The following is a 27,796-nucleotide window of genomic DNA, read 5'->3' on the forward strand; positions in this document are numbered from 1 at the left end:
CCCAAAATTGAACGAGAGAACGCACTGTTACAAGAAATCGCTCAACTTTTAGATACCATTCTTCAGATCCAATCACAAACAAAAAGAAAAGAGATCCAATCTCACCGATTAAGGATGATGAGCAGAAGGGCTGCTGTTTCTGCAATTGATCTCATTCATGGAAGAGGTTTTCTGTCTCAGAAATCGGGTATTCTCTCTCCTCCATTCTCTCTCTTCTCTTCCAAGGCTTTTCAACCTAAGCGGTCCAGAATCGATTTCAGTTGTGTTAAAGAATTAAATGATTCTATTGAATTGTTTCAAAAAATGAAGAGTATGCGGCCGGAGCCTTCTATTTACATGTACAGCAAGCTTATGAGTGTTACTGCAAACATTGAGCAATACTCATTTGCACTTTATGTGTTCGATGAAATGCTTAGGATGGGTGTCCCAGTCGATACTCACACAATGACTATAGCGGTGAACTGTTGTTGTCTCTTGAAAGATATAAACTCTGGTTTTTCTCTAATGGGATTCTTTTTCAAGATAGGCTACGAACCAAATGTCGTGACTATAAGCACTCTCATTAAAGGGTTTTTCTTTGTTGAGAAAGAGGCCGAAGCCGTGAAATTGTTTGAAAAGGTTCTGAATTTAAATCTTTGTGTGCCTGATGATGTTATGATTCTGCAAATGATAGATGGGCTGTGCAAAGCTGGACAGGTCATTGCAGCCCATGATTGGCTTCATAGATTAGAAGGTAGTGGGAGGAGTCCCAACATTATGGCTTATAACGCACTAATTCATGGATTATGCAAGGAAGGAAGGATGAAAGAGGCTGGGAATGTGTTGGAAAGTATGACGCAACAAAATGTTTCTCCCAATGTCGTCACTTATTCAGTGGTAATAAATGGATTTTGTTCGATGGGTGAAATCGACAGAGCAAAAGAGCTACTTGACACCATGGTAGAGAGGGGCCTTAAACCCGATATTGTTTGCTATAACAGCTTGATAAATGGATATTGTAAGAAGGGGAGCGTGGATGAAGCTTGGCTTCTGTTCCTTGAAATTCCCGATAAAGGTCTCGAGCATAATACGCGTACTTATAATACGATGATACATGGATTATTTACGACAGATAGATTTGTTGAGGGCTGGAACCTTTTCGAGGATATGGAAGCTCAACACATACATCCCAACTTGTATACTTATAATACATTATTGGATGGGCTGTTGAAGCATAGGATGGTTGATGATGCTCTGCAGTTGCTGTCCGAGATGGTGGAGAAGGGTGTCTCGCCTAATGTTGTCACGTGCAACATATTGATAGATGGATATTGCTCGCACGGCGAGATGGTTAGAGCGAGAGAGCTCTTCGATTCAATGGCAGAGATGGGAATCAAGCGCGATACAGTCACCTATAATATCTTGATTAAGGGATACTGCAAGGCTAGAAACCTTGATGAAGCATGGCGTTTCTTTGATGAAATCTCGCATGTAGGTCTCAAGCACTGCACCGTGTCATACACCACGATGATGCATGGGCTAATACGCCAAAGTAGTTTTTTAGACGGATGGAAGCTTTTCCAGGATATGGAAGCTCAGAAGCTGCATCTGAATATGCACACCTACAACATCTTGTTAGATGGCTTGTGTAGGATCCATCGGATTAATGAGGCGTTTGCGTTTTTGAGGGTCATGGAGGCTAAAGGCGCGAATCCTGATATTGTAACGTATGGTGTTCTGATCAACGGCTTGTGCAAGGACGGAAGACTTGATGATGCTATAAGGCTGTTCAACCATCTCCCTTCCAACGGCTTAAATCCAAAGGTGGAAATTTACAACATGATGCTCAACTCCCTCTTCCACAATGAGTGTGAAGGGGAGGCGAAGAGGTTGATGGAGGAGATGGAGAGAAGAGGGTGCACGCCTAGTGGCGTGACGTTCAACATTATTGTGTGGAATATGGTGAAGGGCAATAAGATTTATGAGGCGATTCCTTTCTTGGAGGAGATGTGCAGGAGAGGATTCAAGGTCACTTCGGAGATCATTTCTGCTTTGCTTGAGGAACTAAGAATAGGAGAAGGTAAAGATGAGAAATTGCAAGAGATTATTAAGAAAGTTTGTGCTCAAAATTGACCAGTGAATGCTATATGTTGGAGTTTGTATACGTGAGATCAAAGTCCTCGGATATATTGATGAACAAAGAAGGAAACCTGAAGATTGCAGACTTTGGGCTTGCTTATTTCACGAGGCCTAAGAGCCGGGAGCTGCTAACCAGCTGCTTCGTGACTCTCTGGTATCGGCGACCTGAGCTCCTTGGTTCGACAAACTATGGAGGCGAGGTGGATCTCTGGAGATCTTCTTAATAAGTATCTCTATCTCTCCCGGAGAGTCGACATGAAGCAAATCGAGAAGACTATCCAATATCTGATCGACATCGAAGACTCGTTGTCTGCTGCGTTTCCACTGCAGAGCGAGGATTCGTTCAGCCTTAGAGCCAAAGTATTCTGTCTCGGAGCTGCAAACCTGAGTTTGATTCTTAATATGCTTGAATGGCTTTGTTTTAGTTGGTAAGGCAGTTTCGTTGTTCACTTTTAATACATTGCACTATATTGAAACATATTGCTATGAACAACGATATTGTGAAAGAGATATTCTATTCATAGCCGTCTACAGATTCTTGCGTAACCTCATCGATTCTCCGTATTTCACTGCACGCTCACAACAACATCAATAAAGACGAGAGAGTGTATCGACGATTTACTTTTCTCGGTAATCTAGGTTTGAAAGTTCTATAATAATCTATTACAATTCAAATCTGTTTGAAGATATGCCTGACCGGGAGAACCTGCAGACTAACTGTTCGGGATTAGCCGAGCGACCCAAATCTGTTCGATGAAATGCCTGAGTTAGAACTTGCCCACCAACTGTTTGCTCTTAATTATCGGCAGTTTGTTATTTTTTATTAAACATTGTGTCATGTCATAATATAGATATGTGGTTGATTTAATTATATTGATCATTAGTTTGAGATTATGACATGGCACAATTTTTTTTTTTGAAATAATGATCAATGTAATTAGTTTGACACAATGTTAGTTTGTGATGAACTTATCTTTGTTTTACGTTTGAGCTGCCGTATGTAGTGCATGCTTCTCTTCCTTGTTATTTCTTTAGTTTTCCACAGATGCCACGTGTCATCTGCTAGTTTGTTACTTGCTCATGCTATCATCTATAAATAGCATGAGTATGGTTGTTTTGTGGTAACTTTTTCTCTAAGAAATAAACGGCAACAGCTCATTTGCTTTCACTCAATTTCTCTCAAACACACAAAATAATCTTGGTATCCAGAGCACAGTAAGATCTCTGAATCATGGGTAAGGTTCGACATACTCCTTGGAGTGTTCTCGCGAGTGAGGAAGCTGGAGAGCAACACGATGAAGAAACGATTTCGTCTTCTGGTTTTCGCAATCAATCTGATGGAGATCGGGCTCGATCTGGTGGAGATCGGCGAATTGAGCAAGAAATTCCGCAAACCTTGGATTAAAAGCAGATTGAGGAAATTCTGCAGCTCCACAGTGCGGATCACCCTGGTATGCATCTGGTTTCAGCACAATTAACGGGTAATAACTTCTTAAATTGGAGTAGATCTGATAAGCGTGCTTTAGGAGCTAAGAGTAAGCTAGAATTGCTTGATGGTACTCTCTCAGAACCTGATTCTTCTTCCCCATATTATAAGGCATGGATTAAAGCTGATTATATGGTGTCATCTTGGATAATAAACTCTATTTCAAAGGAATTGGTAAATGCTTTTGTGCATATTGATAATACTAAGAAGTTATGGGATGCTGTGAGTCAGAGATTTGGTCGTAGTAATGGTCCTAAGATTTATAGGCTACAGACAGAGATTAGTAGCTATACTCAAGGGAATCAAAGCGTACTTGTGTATTTCAATAATCTCACAGCCCTATGGGATGAGTTGGATATGCTATTACCACCATTGACTTGTGTGTGTGGTACGCGAGCAGCTGGAATTAATAGGGAGGAAAATCAGCGTTTGATGCAATTTCTGCTTGGTCTAAATGATTCATTTGAAAGTGCAAGGAGCCAGATCTTATTCTTAGATCTGTTGCCTAGTGTGAACAGAGCTTACTCGATGGTTTTGCAGATTGAAGATCAAAAAATCACCATTGAAAGTTTTGGTGATACACATGCTATGCAAACTATGACAGTAGGTGTAAAATGAAAGGACTATGTTTCTTATGGGAAACAACGACAACAATCATTTAAGCCGAGGAAAACAAAGGAGGAAAGGCAGAAATTATACTGTTAACATTGCAATCGAACAAGTCATGAGGAGAGCGAATGCTTTAAGGTTCATGGCTTTCCGGATTGGTATAAGAAATTAAAAGAAGGGAGAAGTAAGGCCAAAGTTAATTATGCTGAGGCAGCATCAGATGGATCTAATGGAGAACAAGGGAAGATATCCACTACTGCCAGCAATTCATTGGTTAAGCTGATTCAGACTGAGATCAACAAATGTGTTGGAGGAATGGCTATTCCAGGAAGCAGTAGCAGTGTACAAAATAATGATGTACACATGGTGCAAGGAGGTTTGGATGCTGGAGGGGAATTTCAGGGGCACTATGCTTTTAGTGTAACCACAGAGAGCTCTCAAAATATTTGGATTCTTGATTCTGGAGCAAGCACTCATATCTGCTGCAACTCTACATTGCTGAGTGAAATTCACAGCTTAGATAAGGCTCGGAATGTTCATCTTCCAGATGGAAGTATAAAGAAAGTTACTCACATGGGAGAAGCCACCTTGACAGAACATTTGATATAGAAAGGAGTGTTGTATGCACCTCATTTTACGCACAACTTGATATTTGTTGCTCAGCTTACTAAAGATAATGAAGCGAGATGTATGTTTCTGAAGACACATTGCTTAATTCAGAGGGCGAACAATGACCATATTCTAGCCATGGGACGGTTATCTAGAAATCTCTATATGATAGAAGGAGTTAGAGTCAGCTCAGTACTCAATGTCAGCAGTCAAGCTCAGAAGAAGGATGTAGAGAAATGGCATGTTGACCTTGGTCATCTATCAGTGGGAGTAATGGAGCATATACCTTTGTTTGCTGATTTGCTCACTGCCACAGCAGCTGCCAAACTAAAGGAATGCGAGGTATGCATTAAAGCTAAGCAAACGAGGGCTCATTTCCCTGTTTTGCATAGAAAATCTAATGTTTTATTTAAAACTCTGCATGCTGATATCTGGGGACCATACAATGATGAAAACATTAGTAATGTGAGGTTCATGCTCACTCTTGTTGAGGACCACAGCAGGGTCACTTGGATATATCTACTGAGTTCTAAAGGCTTAGTTTGTTCTACCTTGAGAAAGCATATTATTATGGTATCTACACAATTTGGTAAACATATTAAGAACTTAAGAACAGATAATGGCACAGAATTTGTAAATAAAGATATGGCTGAGATGTTGTCAAACTTTGGTATTCATCATCAAAGAACTTGCACTTACTCACCACAGCAAAATGGGGTTGTGGAAAGGAAACACCGAAGTTTGCTACAGATAGCAAGAGCCTTAATGATTGAGAGTCATTTGCCTATCACCTTTTGGCCATTCTCTCTACTTACTGCTACATGGCTTCTTAACCGATTGCCTAGTAAAGTTCTTGGATGGGAAACTCATTTTTCAGTGATGTTTAACAAGGAGGTTGATTTATCTTTGTTACAGCCTTTTGGATGCTTAGCATATGTTGTGGACTTGTCCCCTAGCAGGAAGAAATTTGATGCTCGCGGCATTCGATTCGCCTTTCTGGGATATGCCATGAATAATAAGGGGTATTTGTTGTATGACTTAGCTGAATGCAAAGTCATTACTTCCAGAGATGTGAAATTTCTACCCTCTACGTATCCTTATGCTCTTGGCTCTTCACCTACTTCTGTTTGCTGCTTCAATACACCACCTTTATTTACTGATGAATTCATACCACTCCCATCATCTTGCCAGCCAGATACTCCTATCACTTCACATAACACACCACCAATATCTGATATCTCCTCTGATTCAGTCACTTCACCTACACCACCACAATCCACTTCCACTGAAATTCCTACCTCTACCATATCTGAAGTTCCTACTGTTCCTGTACGACCTAGTACTCGAGTGTGCAAACCACCTTCTTGGATGAAGGATTATGTTGGACAAATTATCACTACCTCACCACATCATTTGCCAATGATACTCTTACCCCATACACTTTTCCTTACATTACTTCTCCTGCACTGGCCCCTCAATACACTGCCTTCCTCATCAATATTCAAAATATTCGTGAACCTGAATCTTATCTTGAAGCTAGCCACTCAGCGGATTGGGTTGATGCCATGAGAACAGAGCTGGATGCTCTTGAAACAAACCAAACTTGGTATCTTACTGCCCTACCTGCAGGGAAAAGAGCTATTGGATCTAAGTGGGTTTATAAGATCAAAATGAATGCTAATGGTACAGTGGAGCGCTATAAGGCTCGCTTAGTAGCTAAAGGTTACAACCAAGAGTTTGGGATTGATTACACAGAGGTATTCTCTCTCGTTGCTAAACTTGTTTCGGTGCGCTTTCTGATTGCTGCAGCTACTTGTAACCAATGGCATATTCATCAAATTGATGTGAATAATGCGTTTTTACATGGCTTCTTACATGATGAGATTTATATGCAGCCACCCCAAGGATATGATAAGGCTCAGCCAGGACAAGTTTGCAAACTTGTTAAAAGCTTATATGGACTTAAGCAGGCATCCAGAGAGTGGAATGCTGAGTTTTGCAGACACCTCTTCAGTTATGGATTCTCTCAATCCCAGTCTGATCAAGCTTGTTTGTCAAAGGTACTGGTGATACCTTTATTTGCCTGCTCGTGTATGTGGATGATGTATTAATAGCAGGCCCTGATTTAGCTTTGATTGCAGAGTTAAAGGAGTTCTTACATAACACCTTTACTATTAAAGATCTTGGTGTTGCCAAGTATTTTTTGGGAATGGAGATTGCTCAAGGGGATTCGGGTACTTGTTTGAATCAGTGGAAATATATCCTTGATCTCATTGATTCAGCTAGGCTTCTTGGTTGCAAGTCAGTTGCCACTCCTTTGCCATTAGATTGCAAACTCTCTCGCAATGATTCTTCTTTATATTCACAACTAGATGCTTATCGCAGGTTGATTGGGCGGCTGCTCTACCTCAACTTGACCCGACCGGATATTACATATGCTGTTCAACAATTGAGCCAGTTTGTTGGCTCTCCTTCTGTGCTTCACTGGGAAGCAGCTCTTCATGTGCTTCGGTATTTGAAAGGATGTCCTTCGCTTGGTTTGTTCTATCCCACCTCTGGCGATCTCACTCTCACTACATACAGTGATGCTGACTGGGGTGGATGCCTTGACACTCGACGGTCTCTCACTGGCTATTGCATCTTCCTCGGTGGTTCTCTTGTATCTTGGCGATATAAAAAACAAGCAACGATTTCTGCTTCTTCTGCTGAAGCAGAATATCGCGCTCTCAGCGCTACAACTTGAGAAATAACTTGGCTGTCACATCTTTGTGCCGACTTTGCTATTATTCTTCCTCTCCCATTATCACTCTATTGTGATAATCAGGCTGCGCTTCATATCACCAAGAATCAGGTGTTCCACGAGCGTACCAAGCATCTTGAAATTGACTGCCATCTTGTGCGCGAGAAGTATCGAGATGGATTTCTGGTGCCGCTGCATGTTTCTACTCTTTCCCAGCTTGCTGATGTGTTTACCAAGTCACTCGGAGGGCCTCGGTTTCGCCAGTTGCTCTCCAAGCTGGGCATGGTGGATCTCCACCATGTCCAGCTTGCGGGGGGTGATGAACTTATCTTTGTTTTACGTTTGAGCTGCCGTATGTAGTGCATGCTTCTATTCCTTGTTATTTCTTTAGTTTTCCACAGATGCCACGTGTCATCTGCTAGTTTGTTACTTGCTCATACTATCATCTATAAATAGCATGAGTATGGTTGTTTTGTGGTAACTTTTTCTCTAAGAAATAAACGGCAACAACTCATTTGCTTTCACTCAATTTCTCTCAAACACACAAAAAAGAGTAAGAATGAGTCGGAATCACGCTGCCATGATTTTGGGAAGAATTATCTCCAATTCTTCTTTCAATTCATCCACTCTCCCCATTGCTTCTCTACACTCGTTTCTTGTCAAACCCAGATTCAATTTTGATAATCTCACCCACCAAATTAGATACTTCTACGCCAAACCCAGATTCAATCTTGATAATCTCAGCCACCAAATTAGATCCTTCTCCTCCTATCCCAGATTTAATCTTGATAATCTCACCCACCAAATTAGATACTTCTCCGCTTATCATAGATTCGATTTTGAATCTATACGTGAGCCCAATGATGCCGTCGCTCTATTTCGGGATTTGATGAGAACAGAGCCGCTTCCTTCTGTTAAGCTTTTCTCGAAATTGCTGAGTGCTGTGGTCAAGATGAGACAATACTCTCTTGCCCTTCATCTGATCGACGAAATGCTTCAAAGGGATGTTCCTGTAGATCACTACATATTGAGTATTGCGATTGATTGCTACTGCCGACTAAAAAAACCTGATTTTGGGTTTGCAATCTTAGGCATTTTTTTAAAGCGTGGGTACGAGCCTACTGTGGTGACCTTTACCATTCTCATCAAAGGGTTACTGTTGGTTGGAAGGATCCCAGAGGCAGCTAAAGTGTTGTGGAAGCTGTCGGTCTACCGATTATGCGAGCCCGATGAACAGACGTATAATACTATGATTAATGGGATTTGCAAAGCTGTAGGTAGTCTCCATGCGCTGGAATTGCTCTGCTTATTGGAAAAAGAAAAGGGAATCTGCAAACCCGATGTCTATTCTTACACTGCAGTCATTGATCGTCTATGCAAGGAAGGAAAGGTGGACGATGCTCTCCAACTCTTCTCCTCTTTGGGTGATTGTTACAACTCAGGAGCTATCTCAAGTTGGGCCGAGGCAACAACAAGAAGGTGAAGCCCAAGAAGAATCCCATGACCCAGCAGAAGGAAATCGGCCCAAGAGAGTGACAAAGATGCCAAAACGCTTTAAGGATTATGAGCTGGAGTAGGAAGAACACGTGGAGTTTTTGGTCCCCTCTTTCTGTTAGAGTTAGGACTGCTAGTTCAGAGTTTGTTATCTCTTTTTGTTGATTAAATAGCAGATTGTGCTGTAGAGAAAATCATCTAATTAATGAAAAGTTCTCTGCTCTCTTTTATCTTTGTGCTCTAGGAGTTTGGCTCACTCGAAGTAGCCGTTGTTATCCTTTCAACCCTATCATTGGTGCTTTCATTGTTTTGTTCTCTTTCCTCATAGCAGTGCTCTTCTATTTCCATGGCTGACTCTCACGTTTTAGCTGCTATCAAAGCCCTTCAATCTCAGTTAGAAGGTCAACTCGTGGCTACCAACACCACTCTCCAAAAGTTCATGACATCGGTGGATTCACGCTTCGCTCAGCTACAGTTGGATAATTCCGGGTCTCGGCCACCCCCTCCGCCACCCCCACCAGATCCGACAGCGCTTCCTTTTCGATCTATGAAAATGGAGGCACCCACCTTCGATGGCACAGATCCAGCTGGGTGGATCTTCCGCGTCGAAGAGTTCTTCAGTTATCACCAAACGCCGGAGCCCCAACGCGTGCGGATTGTTTCTTTTCACATGGAGGGTCGCGCCGCCGCGTGGTTCCAATGGATGAAAACGAACCAGCTGCTCTCGACCTGGCCGGTGTTCCTTCACAGCGTTCGCCATCGCTTCGGCGGTTCCATTTATGATGATCCCCAAGGTACTCTGTCCAAACTAACTCAGAAAACAACCGCGGCGGAATTCCAAGCTGAATTCGAAGACCTTATGAACAAGGTAGAAGGTATTTCGGAGACTTTGCTCGTGAGTTTCTTTGTTACGGGATTAAAGGCCGACATTCGCCGGGAACTTTCCTTTGCGAAACCCACAACACTCATGGAAGCCTTTGCGTTAGCACGCGCGTACGAGGCCAGGTTGGAGGAATCCCGCCTCGAGCAACGTTGGTCCGGGCGTACCCTAGTGAAGTCGACGCCGGTAGTCTCCCATACTCCGTCCTCCTCAGTTATTGTTTCGGCGTCTCCTCCATCTGCTTCCTCGACGCCCTCATCCACAACAAAAAGCCCCCTGCCCTCAGGCCCCACTCTGCCCATTCGCCGATTTTCGCCGCAAGAACTCAAAGAAAAGCGTGAAAAGGGCCTATGCTATAACTATGACCAGAAATGGGCTCCATCCCACCGCTGTCGGAGCCGTTTCTATGGCTTATTGGGCACGGATGACGATGAGAATATTGTAGCGTCGCCGGAGGAATCTGCACCTTCCAACGAAGACCTCAATCCAGAAATCTGTGGAGACATTTCTACTCTCAACACCCTGTCCGGGTTGGGCCGTCTGAGGTCCCTCCACCTTTTTGGGGCGATTCACCATCACGCCGTCAAAGTGCTTGTGGATAGTGGAAGCACGCACAATTTTCTCCAACCATCGGTGGCCCAAAAGTTGAATTTGAACACCCAAGCTATTCCACCATTCCGGGTGTTTGTTGGAAACGGCGATTTCATCGTGTGCGACCGCGTCTACCCGGCGGTTCCCATCGATCTCCAAGGTTATACGGCCACGGTGGATCTCCATCTACTGAAGATAGCAGGGCCTTCCGTGGTGCTCGGCATTCAATGGCTTCAAACTCTTGGGCTGGTTACTCATAATTACGCCACCCAATCCATGGATTTTACGTCTGCCGGCGTTGTGACGCGCCTAATCGGCGACCCCTCCATCGAGATACAACCTATTTCTTTTGCTTCGTTGCAGGCTGCCGTTCGCAAGAGAGCGATAGACCAGATCTATGCAATTTTTATCCCGGCCCAAGCCCACCAAAATTGGGCCTTCTCACTTGGCCCAGTTTGAAATTGCTGAATCCACTCCAGATATTCTCCACCCGTTGCTGCGTAACTTTCAACATTTGTTCACTCCTCCCACCGGCCTCCCGCCGCATCGACGAGTGGACCACCGAATCCACCTCCTTCCCAATGCTGCGCCGGTCAACGTCCGACCATATCGCTATCCCCAATTCCAGAAACAAGAAATGGCTAAGCTAGTGGAGGAGATGTTGTCTCAAGGCATCATTCGGCCGAGCCATTCTCCCTTTTCGTCGCCGGTCTTATTGGTCCGTAAGAAGGATGGTTCATTTCGCTTCTGTGTGGATTACCGAGCTCTCAACGTCGTAACGGTGCGAGATAATTTTCCGATTCCTACCATCGATGAGCTGCTCGATGACTTGGGAAAGGCGCAGGTGTTCTCCAAACTTGATCTACGAGCAGGCTATCATCAAATCCGCGTGCACCACCGCGACATCGCCAAAACCGCGTTCCGAACTGCCGATGGCCATTTCGAATTTCTGGTCATGCCATTCGGGCTCTGTAATGCCCCATCCACTTTCCAAGCCACTATGAATCAAGTATTTGCTCCGTTCTTACATCATTTTGTAGTTGTTTTTTTTGACGATATTTTGGTCTACAGCCCCACCTTAGCCGATCACAGCCAGCATCTCTTCCTTGTGTTTGAGCTACTACATCAACAGGAATTCGTTCTCAATGCATCCAAATGTGTCTTTGGCCAAACCTCTGTCTCTTACCTTGGTCACATTGTTACGAAAGGCACGGTCCTCGCCGATCCCGAAAAGATTGAGGCAATGCGCACTTGGCCGAGGCCTCAGACTATCAAACAACTCAGGGGGTTCCTTGGACTCACCGGCTATTATCGACGCTTCGTGAGGCATTACGCAGGCATAGCCGCTGCCCTCACCAATTTGCTACGCACTGATGCTTTCCAATGGTCGTCGGAGGCGGAGCTTGCATTCGAAGCTTTGAAAGACGCCTTATGTTCGACACCGGTGTTACGGCTGCCGGATTTCTCAGTAGAGTTCGTGGTGGAATCCGACGCCTCTGAGGTTGGCATTGGGGCGGTGTTGATGCAGCAAGAGCAACCAGTGGCATACTTTAGTAAGAAGCTAAGCCCCAGATTGCAAGCTTCGTCCACATATACTAAGGAGTTACATGCTATTGTAGAATCAGTTCATAAGTGGCACCAATACTTTCTTGGCAGGTTCTTCATTATCCGAACTGACCATAAAAGCATCCGCGAGCTCCTCCAACAGACTATACAGACGCCAGAGCAACAAAAGTATGTTCGAAAATTACTTGGGTTTCATTTTCGAATAGACTATCGAACATGAGCTTCTAACTTGGCTGCCGACGCTCTCTCTCGACGTCATGACAAGCAACCGGAGAAGCGGCGATCGTGTCAGGATCCGGGCATGCCTACTACACTATCAGCACACCAGTGGCAGATCTGCTGCTACAACTTCGTCAAGACAACTTGGCTTGTGCTGACTTGCGAGAGTTGCACGGGAAGGTTTTATCTCAACAGTTAGGCCCGGCTTTTGCAGTCGTTGATGGAATCCTCATGTACAAGCATCGATTCTACATCAGTAAGACGTCTTCTCTCCTTCCCAAATTATTGCATGAGGCTCACGCGACACCTATGGCGGGACATGGTGGAGTTAAGCGCACGATGGTACGCTTGGCAACTACTTTCTACTGGCCAGGTATGCATAAGTATGTGAAGGAGTTTGTGGCAAGTTGCTTGGTATGCCAACAAACCAAGTATTCAACGCAGCCCCCGGCGGGTCTACTACAGCCCCTCCCTGTTCCTACTCAAGTGTGGGATGAAGTCACGATGGATTTCATCACCGGCCTCCCTCCTAGTCGGGGCTTCACGGTGATTCTAGTCGTGGTGGATCGCCTCACCAAGTTCGCGCATTTTGGGGTGCTACCCATCTCTTTCACCGCTGCTGTCACGGCGAAGTTGTTTGCAGACATGGTGGTTCGCCTACATGGAATCCCTACTGCCATCATATCGGACCACGATCCGATCTTTCTTAGTAGTTTCTGGCAACATCTCTTCAAACTCAGTGGCACCACCCTTCGCCACAGCACGGCATATCATCCCCAAACCGACGGGCAGACGGAGGTCGTGAATCGGACCCTCGAGCAATATCTGCGAGCCTTCGCACTTAATAAACCAACGGCATGGTCCTCTCATCTCACGTGGGCTGAGTACTCGCACAACACTTCTTACTGCACTGCTATCCGAATGTCTCCTTTCGAGGCCTTATATGGACGACGAGCTCAAATGATTCCTAAGTATGCCGCTGGGTCCACTCACATCCAAGCCTTGGATGAGTTGTTGCAAGAGAGGGATGCCCTGCTTCAGCAGTTGAAAGACACCTTGTGCCAATCCCAACGCAGAATGGAGCAGCAAGCCAATCGCCACCGCCGCGAGTTGGAGTTTCAGGTGGGAGATAAGGTGTTGGTGCGGTTACAACCTTATAGGCAAAATTCTCTTCGCCACCGCCAACCCCCAAAGCTGGCTCAAAGGTATTATGGGCCATTTACTGTTGTCGCAAGAATTGGTAAGGTAGCGTATCACCTGGATCTTCCCCCGGGGAGTCGCGTTCATCCCATCTTCCACATCTCGAAGTTACGCCCCTTCAAAGGAGAGACTACAACACCACCGATCTGTTCTTTACCGGAGGATTCATCAAACTCTGTCCCAGCGCCAGTGCCATTAGCTATTTGCAGCCAACGGGTGGTGATAACTTCGTCCGACCCCAGCAGCAGGTCTTGGTCCAATGGCAAGGTGAGCCTCCAGAATGTGCAACATGGGAACCACTTGATGAGATTAAACTAAACTATCCCAGCTTTGACCTTGAGGACAAGGTCTCTTTTGAAGGGGTAGGGAGTGTTACAACTCATGAGCTATCTCAAGTTGGGCCGAGGCAACAACAAGAAGGTGAAGCCCAAGAAGAATCCCATGACCCAGCAGAAGGAAATCGGCCCAAGAGAGTGACAAAGATGCCAGAACGCTTTAAGGATTATGAGCTGGAGTAGGAAGAACACGTGGAGTTTTTGGTCCCCTCTTTCTGTTAGAGTTAGGACTGCTGGTGCAGAGTTTGTTATCTCTTTTTGTTGATTAAATAGCAGATTGTGCTGTAGAGAAAATCATCTAATTAATGAAAAGTTCTCTGCTCTCTTTTATCTTTGTGCTCTAGGAGTTTGGCTCACTCGAAGTAGCCGTTGTTATCCTTTCAACCCTATCAGTGATAAGGGGATTTCACCCAATGTTGTGACATATAATTCAATAATTGAGGGGTTATGCAATATGAGAAGAATGGATGAGGCTGAAGACGTTTTGAAAAAGATGATTGTTGATAAGGTCTGTCCGAATGTGGTGACATGTAATATCTTTGTGACTGCTTGGTGCAAAGATGGAAAGGTGCAAGAGGCCGAGCATATGTTGGTATCTATGAAGGAGATTGATGTACAACCTGACATTTTCATTTACGCTACATTGATAAATGGGTATTGTATGGAAGGAAAAATGGACGATGCCAGACGCATTTTCCGATTGGCAGTAAATTCTGGAATCAAGCCCGATATCTATTGCTACAATAGCTTGATGAACGGGTATTGCAAAAAGGGCCAAGTCGATGAAGTTTTACGACTTTCACTACAAAACATCGCGTGAACAGTGGCGGAATTTTACGACGGAAGGGGTTCCGTCGAGAAAAATGGCGGCGTTCTCGACGGATTCTCGACGGAATTTAATTCCCTCCGTAAATCCATCACAAATCCGTCGAGAATTTTTAATTTCTTAAAATATATATATTTTTTTAATTCGTCCGTCGAGAATCTGTCGATAATTATTAAATTTAATTAAAAATTTACGTGCCCGTCGACAATCCGTCGAGAAATATAATTTTTTTATAATTATTTTTAATATTTTTATTTCCCGTCATTAAACCGTCGAGAATATTAATGCTGAATAGTGAATAGTATCTTCTCCCCCAAATTCAATTGACCTACACCATTCCCCCAAATTAAGGTCAGTTCACCCAAATTCAATTGCTGCCGGATTCCGCCGCCGCTGCTCGCCCCCTGCCGGAGTCGATTTGCTGCCTCTCCCTCCCTCGACGTTCACCATCGGTTCTCTCTCCCTCTCGCTCACCACGGTTCTCTCTCCCTCTCGCTCTTTCTCCCTGCCATTTTGAAGTGCAGTCATTCCCTATATAGCAACTCATCTCGCACACTATTGTTAGCTAGCAGGAGCAGATCACATTTTGATTAATTAGCTGTCTATTGGAGAGAAGAAAGGTGATTCTAGTATGCTGCGTCGTCGGATTTCTCGGTCTGCTATCTGCTGCGACAGGCTTTGCTGCGGAAGCTAAGCGGATTAAGGTAGCTGTCGATTTTGATTATTAGTTTTGCTTCTCTTTTTCCCCCTTTTTTGGTGAAGATGAATCAGTTGCGTACTGGCTAAACGAAATGAAAGGCGAAAATAAAAACTCGGATTCCTCTTTCAGTGTAGAGAATTGTATCACTAGCATCCGGGTTTAGGTTTATATTCCTCTTCCAACTTCTAGCTTAGTTCTACTTTAGCAATAAGCAAGCACCAATTTAGCAATGAATGTTTGAGGATGAAATTTCTCATTTCTTCTTTTGGCTAATTAAGATTGTGCTTTTGGTTGGATCTTGGATGTTGATAGATGTGTTTGTGTAGCATTTACATGTTATTATATTTTTCTTGTTTATTGGGCTGCTCCTTGTTCCTTCTATAAGTTAATTGCTTAATCATATGAGTCATGAGTTTACTTGTGATTTCACATGAGTTCACAGTGAGCCTTAAGTGTTTGTTGGCTAGTTGACACATTTGTGAACTAGATGAACACTAGTTGTTGACTGTCGTCCCACTTTCTCCAATTTCATCTTGTATAATCTTTCAATGGGCTAGAAAGCAACATGCTGTCTCTAAAGTTGTTGACTGTTGAGGTACCTTGCTTGACGTAGTTCATTACAAAACGCGCAGACAAGCAAAAGTCAAGCTGTTTGTTTTTGTATTAGTGGTGATAATGATTTATGCTGCAATTCATCAGCAGATCATGATATATTTTCGTGTAACAGCTCGGGGAACGAATTTGATATCACCGCTCAACGCGTAGCAGCTTCAAATGGTTTTCTAAAGGATGCATTTGTTGATGCTCTGAAACAATCAGAATAGAGATGGCGAGTGGTGCATGAAACACTCATATGGTCTCTGTTTTTCTAATTCTTGAAAATTGAAAAAAGAGAGGGGGGGGGGGGGGGAAGAGAATAATGTATTATGACCCTCTGAGTTAGAGGAGTTTTGGGAGAGTCTAGGATCACTTCTTGTGCTTGGTAGATTTGAAAATGGTGCCATCTTTAATTGGAATTGCATTTTGTTAATCAGATGCTACGCCTACAGTTCTTTTATTTGATTCCTGATACTTTAATAAGCAAATAAAAGAAGCATATTCCATATTTGGTTGCCCTTCATGTGCTGAAATAAAATTTTCTTTGATAAATTATAGTATTAATGCATTATCAAATACTCTTAACTCTTTGATATATTCATAGTAAGAAGTATTATTGAGCTGATTAAGAGTGATTTCAAGTTACTAATATTATGATAGATATAATAGTATTTTTGACGACTAGTAACTTTCATCTCTTAGCTGTAGATTATTTGTTTTCAAATTAGTGGACTCATGCATGAATGTTGAATTATGTTTGGGCCGGTCTCGAAACAGCTGAGTGCTCACTTCAGAGATTTGGAGCAGCTCACTACGTTTGACTTTTTAGTGAAGATATAGATTGAGAAATTCAGAATATTTAAGGTAGGGAATGAAGTCATTGCAACAAATATTATAACATATTGTACTCATTCACTTGTTTGATTCGTACCCATTATTAGTCTTCTTTGCTTTTGATAGTGAACTTGAGCTAACTTGAATGTATTTGTATAAAATTGTAGCTTTTGCAAGATTGTTGGGTGAGCTTCAATACAGACATCTCGTGAGCTTTTATCAAGATTTGCTAAAAGGTTAGTCTTTTATAAACTTACTTAATTTATGTGTTAGGTTTTAGGATTATTGTATGAATACATGCGTAATTTTATTTTTGTTAATTATGTCGCCGGTGGGGGAGAGGCGAATAACATGTTTGATTGAATTTGAATAAGCATGATTATGTGCGTTGAGCATGATTTAATTTTAATATTAGTATGCTTGTGTCGCCGGTGGGGGAGAGGCGATTTTCTATTTTGGAGTTTGGGCCGCCGGTGGGGGAGAGGCGGAGGCGGTAGCAATGGCTACTGCCCTGGTTTTTAATAACTATTGTGACTAAAACTTAAGAACTAAAAAAATTAATAACAAACATTCAACCATCAACTACAATATAAAATTAATTCTAGTTATAATTCTATTTCAGGACGTTTAGAAATGAGTTTAGATCGAGGGTGGATGTATAGGCGTGTTGCGAATGGATCTCTAACTACGGAATTCATAGAGGGTGTCGAAGTTTTTGTGCTTTTTGCTAGTTCTCAACCAACACACATGAATGGGGAAAAGATTAAGTGTCCGTGCACTAAATGCAAAAATCGAAAATATGATTATCCGATGACTGTGAGACTTCATCTCGTAAGACATGGTTTTGTTCCTAATTATCATAATTGGGTGTATCACGGGGAAACAATCCATTCTACACATGAGGTAGAAATCAATACGCCTGAAACTGTAGCGAATCGGTATGAGTCGATGATAATGGATGCGGCTAATGTTCAGATCAACACTGCGTCATTAATAGTGGAAGAACCTCCAAATGCTGCAGCCCAACACTTATATGATATGTTAAAAGCTGCAGAGAGAGAGTTGTGGCCCGGTTGTAGAACTCACACACAACTTTCATTAGTAGCGCGATTGATGAGTTTGAAATCAGAAAACAACATGTCAGAGCGTTGTTTTGATCAAATCTGTGAGTTAATGAAGGAGCTTGTTCCTGGAGATAATTTGGTGACAGAAAACTTCTACGGTGCCAAGAAACTGATGCGTGGGCTGGGTTTGCCAGTAGAGAAGATAGACTGCTGTCGAAACAATTGCTGTTGGGAAATTATGTGCAATTTCCCTCTAACTAGATATGCGAGAGCGAAATAAATGCGGAATAATAAAGACACAAATTTGATAACGGAGTTCGGCCAATTATGCCTACGTCTCCGGAGCTGCTGCAGATCTATTTAAAAGGAGAAAAATATACAATGTTTACAACACTCACAACACTCAACTCACAACCCGTTATACCCCGTGAAAATTACTATCTAATTTTCACTATTCACGAATTTCACTATTCGCGATTGTCACTATTCACTTTCTCTCCCAACCCTCACCTGCTACTCTCTCTCTCTAGATTGCAGATGAATCTTTTCTGTTTTTGGTTTTGGTGTATTAGTTGTGTTGCTGCAAGGCTCCATTTATAGGGAAACTGAGCCGTAAGAGTTGAAAACTTAGCAGCAACTTTTGACAATGTAGTTGAAAATAATGGCAGTATCTTTTGACACTTTAGCCACAATAGTTGAAGCCTCTGCCTGCAACTTTTTGACTAACAATCTCCCACTTGAAGACTGATTTCAATCTGTCTTCACACCCCGATCAATGCAACAGCTCCTCTAGTCTTGTTACTCAAGCATACCAACTGAAGTTGAACACAACCTCAGTTTATCAATGGTTACCGTCTTCGTTAGCATGTCCGCTGGATTTTGAGCTCCACTTATCTTTTCGAGTTTCAAAATCCCATCTTCCAGAAGTGACCGGATAAAATGATACCGCAACTGTATATGCTTCGTTCTGGAATGGAAGGACGGATTTTTTGCTAGATGGATAGCACTCTGACTGTCACAATACAAGACATTGTCTTGTTGTTTCTTGCCCAATTCCTCCAAGAAACCTTGTAGCCAGACCATTTCCTTGCTGGCTTCTGTGACTGCAACATATTCTGCTTCTGTTGTGGAGAGAGCAACTATCTTCTGCAGTTGAGAAACCCAACTCACTGCTGTTCCGCCCAGAGTATAGATATACCCTGTAGTGCTCTTTCTGACGTCAACATTTCCAGCTAAATCAGCATCCACATAGCCTGTCAATGTCGTATCTCCACCTTTGAAACATAGTGCTTTGTTAGTGGTACCCCGTAGATATCTGAGGATCCATTTGACTGCTTCCCAGTGAACCTTGCCTGGATTATTCATGTACCTGCTCACTGCTCCCACTGCTTGAGCAATGTCTGGTCTGGTACAAACCATGGCATACATCAGACTTCCAATTGCTGAAGCATATGGCACCTTAGCCATATGTGCACGTTCTTCCTCCGTCTTCGCTGATTGTTTCTTGGAAAGCCTGAAATGAACACCTAAAGGTGTACTTACTGATTTAGCATCTTGCATGTTAAATCTGGAGAGTACTTTGTTGATGTACTCGGCCTGCGACAACATCAAAGTCCCCGACTTTGTGTCCCTCTTGATCCTCATGCCAAGAATTTGCTTCGCAGCACCCAGATCTTTCATTGCGAACTGCTTTGACAATTTATGCTTCAAATTATCAATCTCTTGCATGTCTGAACCTGCAATGAGCATGTCATCTACGTATAACAATAAGATAATGAAGCTATTGTCAAACTTCTTAATATAACAACAATGATCTGCTTGGCATCTAGTGAAACCGATTTCACCCATAAAGCTATCAAATTTCTTGTACCACTGCCTCGGAGCTTGTTTTAAACCGTACAAGCTTTTCTTCAACCTGCACACCAGGCTTTTCTTGTCTGCTTTTATGAAGCCTTCTGGTTGCTTCATATAGATTTCCTCCTCCAAGTCACCATGAAGGAAAGCTGTTTTTACATCCAGTTGCGCAAGATGTAAATTCTCCGCAGCTACAATTTTCAACACCAGTCTGATTGTAGTCAGCTTCACGACTGGAGAGAAAATTTCATTGTAGTCAACACCTTCTTTCTGCTGAAAGCCTTTGACAACCAATCTCGCTTTGTAGCGTTTGCTCCCATCATGCTCTTCTTTGATCCTGAAAACCCACTTGTTATGAAGTGCTTTCTTGCCAGGTGGTAACTCAACTAATTCCCATGTCTGATTTGACATGAGTGAGTCCATCTCATCTTTCATGGCAGACTCCCACTTGGCTGAATTCTCCACTTGCATGGCTTCATCATAACACTCTGGTTCTCCACTATCAGTTAACAACAGATAGTGCAAAGAAGGCGAATAGCGTTGGGTTGGCTTGGGAACTCTGGAGGAGCGTCTTAGTACTGGCGTGCTTGGTTCGCCATCGACTGTTTCAGGACTGACCTGGACATCTTTTTCAGAAATCTCCTCAAACTCAACGAATTCCTCATTTGTTTCAGCATCATTGTTTGGACTTCTGGATTCTGCTGTCATCCGGTCTTTGTACATCACATTCTCATTGAAAATGACGTCCCTGCTTCGGATGATCTTCCGATTTTCATAGTCCCAAAATCGGTAGCCAAACTCGTCTCCACCATATCCAACAAAAACACATTTGTTAGATTTTGCATCGAGTTTACTTCTTTGAGCAGAATCAATGTGTATGTACGAAATACAACCAAACACTCTTAAATGTGAAAGGTCTACCTCTTTTTTGCTCCAAACTTCCTCTGGTATTCTCCCGTCCAACGGGACTGATGGCCCACGATTGATCAAGTAGGCCGCGGTGTTGACAGCTTCAGCCCACAACATTTTGGGCAAGCCGGCATGTATCCTCATGCTCCTGGCACGTTCATTCAGAGTTCTGTTCATGCGCTCTGCCACGCCATTTTGCTGCGGCGTCATGGGAATTGTTTTCTCCATCTTAATTCCACTTTCTGCGCAAAATTCTCTGAATCTGCTATCTCTGTATTCTCCTCCATTATCCGACCTCAACCGTTTGACTTTCAACCCGGTTTCATTTTCCACCATCGCTTTCCATTTTCTGAAGGTATCAAAGACTTCTGATTTCTTCTTCAGAAAATAAACCCACACCTTCCGTGTGGAATCATCAATGAAGGTGACGTAATACACTGAGCCTGAAAGAGATGGAACTGGTGATGGTCCCCATACATCTGTATGAACCAATTCCAACTTCTCTGTCTTGGGTTCCTTGCCAATCTTTGCAAAGCTAACTTTCTTTTGTTTGCCAAAGATGCAATCTTCACAAAGCCCGACATCTACTTTCTTCAGATGCGGCAGCTTCCCTTTTGACAGTAATGTCTTCATCCCTTTCTCGCTCATATGTCCAAGCCGTTGGTGCCACAAACTGGATTCCCCTTCAGCGTCTGCTACTGCAATGATATTCTCTAAGTTTGAGGTTACATAGAGAGTACCGTTCATCTTTCCACGAGCAATGATGAGTGCTCCTTTGGTAATCTTCCATTCATGATCTGAGAAAGTTGTACAATAACCTTCTCCATCAAGTTGACCCACCGAGATCAAATTCCTTTTAAGACCGGGAATGTGTCTTACATTTTGCAGCTTCCAAGTAGTCTGATTTGGCAGCTTCAAACGTATATCACCTTTTCCCACGATCTTTAAAGCTTCATCGTCAGCTAGATGAACCTTCCCGAAATCACCAGTGACGTAGTTCTCCATGATTTCTCGGCATGGGGTAGCATGGAATGATGCCCCTGAATCCAAAATCCATGATTCAATCGGGCTGTTGACGCTTAGAATCATAGCATCACCTGCTTCCTCGGCTACGTTGGCAGATTCTTGAGCACCACCATTCCTTTTTAGTGCTCGACAATCCTTCTTGAAGTGACCCGGCTTGCCACAATTATAGCAGCTAAGATCTTTCTTTCTCGATCTAGATTTGCCTCTTCTAGATTTGGATCTACTGCGATTTGTATTTCTTTCTGAAGTTCTTCCTCTAGATTCGGTGTGTAGAGCCGAAGAGGTTGATGATTCACCCGATTCCCTCCGCCGAATTTCTTCACTCAATACCAGATCCCGAACATCATTGAACTTTAGTTTGTTGTTTCCCGATGAACTGCTAACTGCTGTAACAGTAGCATTCCAACTGTCTGGTAGAGATGATAAGAGAATCAAAGCTCGAACTTCATCATCAAACTCAATCTCCACAGAACTCAATTGGGTTGTTATTGTGTTGAGTTCATTGAGATGTTGAGCCACCGATGCACCTTCCGCCATCCGTAGGTTGAATAATCGCCTCATCAGGTGGACTTTATTTGAGGCCGATGGTTTTTCATACATACTGGAGAGAGCCGTCATAAGACCCGCCGTGGTCTTTTCTTTTGCTATGTTGAAGGCAACATTACGGGATAACGTCAGTCGAATTACTCCGAGGGCTTGTCTGTCGAGAAGGATCCAGTCCTCATCCTTCATGCCCTCTGGTTGTTTTCCTGAGAGAGGTTGATATAACTTTTTCTGGTACAGATAATCTTCAATCTGCATTTTCCAGAAGCCAAAGTCCGCACCATCGAACTTTTCGATTTTCACCTTTCCTTCATCTGCAGCCATCGCTCCCACTCGATCTGGACTCCTTGGATCGTTTCTGATTTTTTTCAGCTAACCACCTGTGTTTAGAACACCTTTTGTCGACAAACCGGAACCGCCGACAAATTTCACTATTCACGGAATTCACTATTCACGTGAATACTAACAGCAAAAAATATATCAGAAAGTATCTGCCACCAACGTGGCTCTGATACCAGTTGTTGGGAAATTATGTGCAATTTCCCTCTAACTAGATATGCGAGAGCGAAATAAATGCGGAATAATAAAGACACAAATTTGATAACGGAGTTCGGCCAATTATGCCTACGTCTCCGGAGCTGCTGCAGATCTATTTAAAAGGAGAAAAATATACAATGTTTACAACACTCACAACACTCAACTCACAACCCGTTATACCCCGTGAAAATTACTATCTAATTTTCACTATTCACGAATTTCACTATTCGCGATTGTCACTATTCACTTTCTCTCCCAACCCTCACCTGCTACTCTCTCTCTCTAGATTGCAGATGAATCTTTTCTGTTTTTGGTTTTGGTGTATTAGTTGTGTTGCTGCAAGGCTCCATTTATAGGGAAACTGAGCCGTAAGAGTTGAAAACTTAGCAGCAACTTTTGACAATGTAGTTGAAAATAATGGCAGTATCTTTTGACACTTTAGCCACAATAGTTGAAGCCTCTGCCTGCAACTTTTTGACTAACAATTGCATGCTCTTTTGGGGGGTTGATCAAAATTTAAATGAGTGTAAGTTTTGTGAGGCAAAACGTTACAAAGATTTGAGTGGTGCAAGTGGGAGCCGACAACGACAGCGTGTTGCAGTCAGCCAGATGCACTATTTCCCAATCACTCCAAGACTTCAAAGGTTGTATGCATCTAAAGCTACTGCAGCTGAAATGCGTTGGCATCACACCTCGGTGTCTGATGGTGTGATGAGACATCCTTCTGATTCGAAGGCGTGGAAGCATTTCAACGATACATTTCCAGAATTTGCAGCCGAGATTAGAAATGTCAGATTGGGGCTCTGTACAGATGGATTTCAACCATTCAATAAATATGGCAAACAATACTCATCATGGCCATTAATAATTACCCCATATAATCTTCCACCTTGGATGTGCATGAGAGAACAACATATGTTTCTCACCGCTGTAATTCCTGGCCCACATAATCCAAAGGACATGATTGATATCTTTCTCCAGCCACTTATAGCTGAATTGAGTCATTTGTGGGAAGTAGGTGTCCAGACTTATGATGTTTCACTGAAGAATAATTTTCAAATGCGTGCAGCATTATTATGGACCATCAGTGATTTTCCTGCATATTCTATGCTATCGGGGTGGAGCACAGCTGGTAGATTGGCATGCCCCCATTGCGGTGATGATACAGATTCTTTCAGGCTTCCTAAAAGTGGAAAGCAGTCATGGTTTGACTGTCATCGAAGATTCTTACCTGACCATCATCCTTTTCGGCGTAATAAAAATGCTTTCACAAAAAATAAGCAAATCTTCGATGGTCCACCCATGAATAAAAGTGGACATCAAATCTTAGCCGAAATTGATAGTATGGGGATCAAGAAGGTGACTGCTTTGACAGTTGATGAAACTAGATTGCGAATTGCTAAAAGGCAAAAGACTAATGTGTCGGGGTGGAGAAAGAAGAGCATCTTTTGGGATTTGCCGTATTGGAGTTCATTACTAATTCGACATAATCTTGATGTTATGCACATTGAAAAAAATGTGTTTGACAATATCTTTAATACTATAATGAATGTTAAGGGCAAAACAAAGGACACAACCAAGTCTCGTGAAGAGTTGAATATATTTTGTCGCAGGCCCGAATTGGGAACGATTGATGCCTTGGGGCGGTATCCAAAGGCTTCTTACATGCTTGATAATGATGAGAAGAGAATCTTTTTGAAGTAGATAGAAGACCTCAAATTTCCTGACGGCTATGCATCGAATATGGCTAGGTGTGTTAACTTGAGCACTCTTCAAATGTTTGGGATGAAAAGCCATGATTGTCATGTTATGATGCAACGGATCTTGCCTGTAGCATTTAAGGAACTTCTTCCAAACAATGTGTGGAAGGCAATAACTGATCTTTGTCTTTTCTTTAAAGAATTGACATCTCCCAACATTCAAGTTGACAATCTCCGGCAAATGCAGCAAAACATTCCAGTAATTCTATGTAAACTGGAGCGAATTTTTCCACCAAGTTTTTTTGACTCCATGGAACACCTTTCAATACATTTAGTAGATGAAGCAATGATAGCAGGGCCCGTTCAATATAGATGGATGTATCCATTTGAAAGGTATCTGGGAAAGTTGAAAAAAACTGTGAAAAATAAAGCCAAGGTAGAGGGATCAATGACAAATGCCTACCTTGTTGAAGAAGCCACTGCATTTTGTTCTTATTACTTCGAAGAACATGTAAGAACAAAGCAGCGGAACGTTCCTCGTAACTTTGCCGGTAGTTCATCATCAGGTGGTATGGAAGAACACCATGATACGTTGTTTGTTTTCAAGAATGTCGGTAGAGGGTTTGGAAAAAAGTCAACAAGATTTTTAAGCAAGGATGAGTATGATGCTGCACATTTGTATGTCTTAAACAATTGTTCAGAGATAACAGAAATTTACACACGGTACATAACTTCTTCATTATAGACCTCATTACTATAATCATAACAATTATGAATTTCTAACTTCTTAATTATATAGATTGTTTGTTGATGAAATCAATGCCAAGTACCCAAACATTTCACCGAATCAACTTCAAATCAAGCTCAATAAGGAGTTTCCCGATTGGTTCAAGTTATATGTAAGCATATGAATACCCTTAACTTTCTCACCAAGTTATGATATAATTAGTTATTAACTCTACATTTCATTATGTTAGGTTGCAGATCCAAATAATCGAGTGGAGAACTCTGACTTGAAGAGTTTGTCTTTAAAACCATTTCAAAGAGTCACTTCTTTTCAAGGATTTTATGTGAATGGTTTTAAATTTCACACGATCGAATACGGATCAAAGAAATCAACCTACAATAGTGGATTGTGTGTAAAAGGTTTGGAGTTGGATTATTATGGACGTTTGGTTGAAGTAGTGGTGCTTGAGTATTCTGGTGTACCAACTAAAACGATCACACTTTTCAAGTGTGAGTGGTTTGACCCCAGACCATCAGGGACGTTAGTTGATCGTGACTTCAAATTGGTTTCAATTAACCAACGTCGTCGATATGACAACTATGAACCATTCATCCTATCAACTCAAGCTTCTCAAGTATTTTACTGCACATATCCAAGTAAAAATCAAAGTAGGAAAGATTGGTTGGCAGCTTGTAAGGTGAAGGCAAGACCACTTGTAGAAGTATCAACTATTCAAAATATTCCTATCGATCCTACTCCTTTTCAAGAAGAGCTTGTTGGTAGAACCCCTCACACGACAATTGATGATGATACAATGCCAATTCATCCAGATGGTGCTTTGGTATATCTAGTAGATGAGGATGATGAAGAAGATGTTGACACCAATGAATATGTCTTAGAAACATCTGACTCTACAAATAATGATTCAGATGATAGCGAATAAAACACGTGCTTGTGTTTTATTTTAGGCATGGTGTTTTTTCTACCTTTGATCTTTGAAATTCAGGTAAATAGTGATTCAAATGATTGCTTAGATCTTTGAAATGACTATCATCCTTGTTTTTTTCTACCTTATGCAATGATATGATATTATGATATTAAAGTTTCATTATTCCATTTTTACTTGAATATATAGTTTTAATTCGATTCAACTAAACTAATTGTAGGTGGAGATTGAGAGTCGCATTCAAGATATTCAAGCCACTCAAGGTAGGGATCCGACACCAGAAGAGGTACACGCCATCTTTAAGGAGGTGGTGAAGAGGGACACGAAAGGCCGTGTGCTCGGGATGGGAATGATGACACAGATGGTGTCTAGTGGATCTAGTACTCAGTCCACTAACACGTCTCAGACTGCCCCTGCTGCTTCTCTTGAGGAGGTCGAGGCGCTAAGAGTTGAAGTGAATGCTCAGGCTACTAGAGGGAACGAACTCGAGGCACGTCTGCTGGAGCAAGATGGCACCATTAATGATCTCAAGAGTATGGTGGCGCAGTTGATGGCAAATATGAATAAGGGTCATAATTGATACTTTTTATGAAGTTTGAATTTGGATTTATGTAGTAACTATGGAGTTAGAACTTATGATATTTGATATTTAGCTTAATTTAGGTATGTTGAATTTGGATGTTTAGTAAGTATGTTTGACTTTGGATGTTTAGTAAGTATGTTTGAATTTGGATGTCTAGTAAATATGTTTGAATTTGGATGTTCATTATAAGTATATTTGAATTTGAATATTTTATATTGATTTTTACAGGATATTCAATATTGAGAAATATATATATATACAAACTGAATAATTGTCGACGGATTCTCGACGGAATCCACTTTAAGAGGGAAAACAAATTCTCGACGGATTCTCGACGGAAAGCAAAACTTGTCGAATTCTCGATGGATTCTCGACGGAATCCACTTTAAGAGGGAAAACAAATTCTCGACGGGAATTTCCGTCGAGAATCCGCCATTAATTAGTCAGATTTGGCATAATTCTCCAACAATCTATCGACGGGCTAAAATATTTTCTCGACGGAATTTTCCGTCGAGAAATTCTCGACGGGAAATTCCGTCGAGAATTAATTTCCCTACGATTAAATTAATGACTCCCGATTTCCGTCGAGAATCCGTCGAGAACAAAAATAACGACGGGTTTTTGATATTTGTCGACGGGATTTTCCGTCGAGAATTGCGAATTTTTTTGTAGTGTTTTTACCATAATTCCCTACCAAAGGTTAGAGCGCAATGTGGTTTCTTATAGCATAATGCTAGAGGCCTTATTTCGTGAAGGCAAATGTGAAGACGGCTTAAAGCTGTTCAAAGAGATGGAAGCTCAACAAGTGTCTCCTGATATAAGGACTTACAATGTTCTCATTGAGGGATTGTGCATTAATAATAAAGTTCGACAAGCGAAGGATCTTTTCGACGAGCTATCCTCCAAAGGTATGCAGCCCAACGTCATAACATATAATATTCTGATTGATTCATTTTGCAAAGAAGGACAGATGGAGGAGGCTAAGGATCTTTTCGACGAGCTTCCATCCAAAGGTATGCGGCCCAGTGTCGTAACATATACAATCCTTATCGGTGCACTTTGTGAAGAAGGACAGATAGAGGAGGCTAAGGATTTGATGATGC

The 27,796-nt window shown here is 42.3% G+C and overlaps 3 protein-coding genes across 5 annotated transcripts; all 3 read left to right on the forward strand.

The window, feature by feature from the left end:
- Nucleotides 1-27,796, forward strand: LOC130999445 (pentatricopeptide repeat-containing protein At1g63330-like). Of its 3 annotated transcripts, none has more exons than XR_009093520.1 (2): nt 1-2,546; nt 27,659-27,796. XR_009093520.1 is itself a non-coding variant. In XM_057924971.1 (1 exon), the coding sequence occupies exon 1, from the start codon at nt 115-117 to the stop codon at nt 2,110-2,112; it is 1,998 nt and encodes a 665-aa protein (XP_057780954.1). In that variant the 5' UTR covers nt 1-114; the 3' UTR covers nt 2,113-2,647. The 3 variants fall into 3 exon arrangements, 1 of the variants encoding a protein (XP_057780954.1); XR_009093519.1 differs by having other exon boundaries at nt 27,656-27,783; XM_057924971.1 differs by lacking the exon at nt 27,659-27,796 and having other exon boundaries at nt 1-2,647.
- Nucleotides 8,120-9,181, forward strand: LOC130999455 (putative pentatricopeptide repeat-containing protein At1g12700, mitochondrial). Its single transcript, XM_057924982.1, has one exon. The coding sequence runs from the start codon at nt 8,122-8,124 to the stop codon at nt 9,043-9,045; it is 924 nt and encodes a 307-aa protein (XP_057780965.1). The 5' UTR covers nt 8,120-8,121; the 3' UTR covers nt 9,046-9,181.
- On the forward strand, nt 24,481-26,507 carry LOC130999449 (uncharacterized). The gene is made up of 4 exons (XM_057924976.1): nt 24,481-25,160; nt 25,237-25,336; nt 25,415-26,170; nt 26,331-26,507. The coding sequence occupies exons 1-3, from the start codon at nt 24,481-24,483 to the stop codon at nt 26,105-26,107; spliced, it is 1,473 nt and encodes a 490-aa protein (XP_057780959.1). The 3' UTR covers nt 26,108-26,170; nt 26,331-26,507.

The sequence above is a fragment of the Salvia miltiorrhiza genome, chromosome 8 (assembly GCF_028751815.1).
Source record: "Salvia miltiorrhiza cultivar Shanhuang (shh) chromosome 8, IMPLAD_Smil_shh, whole genome shotgun sequence".
Lineage (NCBI taxonomy): Eukaryota > Viridiplantae > Streptophyta > Magnoliopsida > Lamiales > Lamiaceae > Salvia > Salvia miltiorrhiza.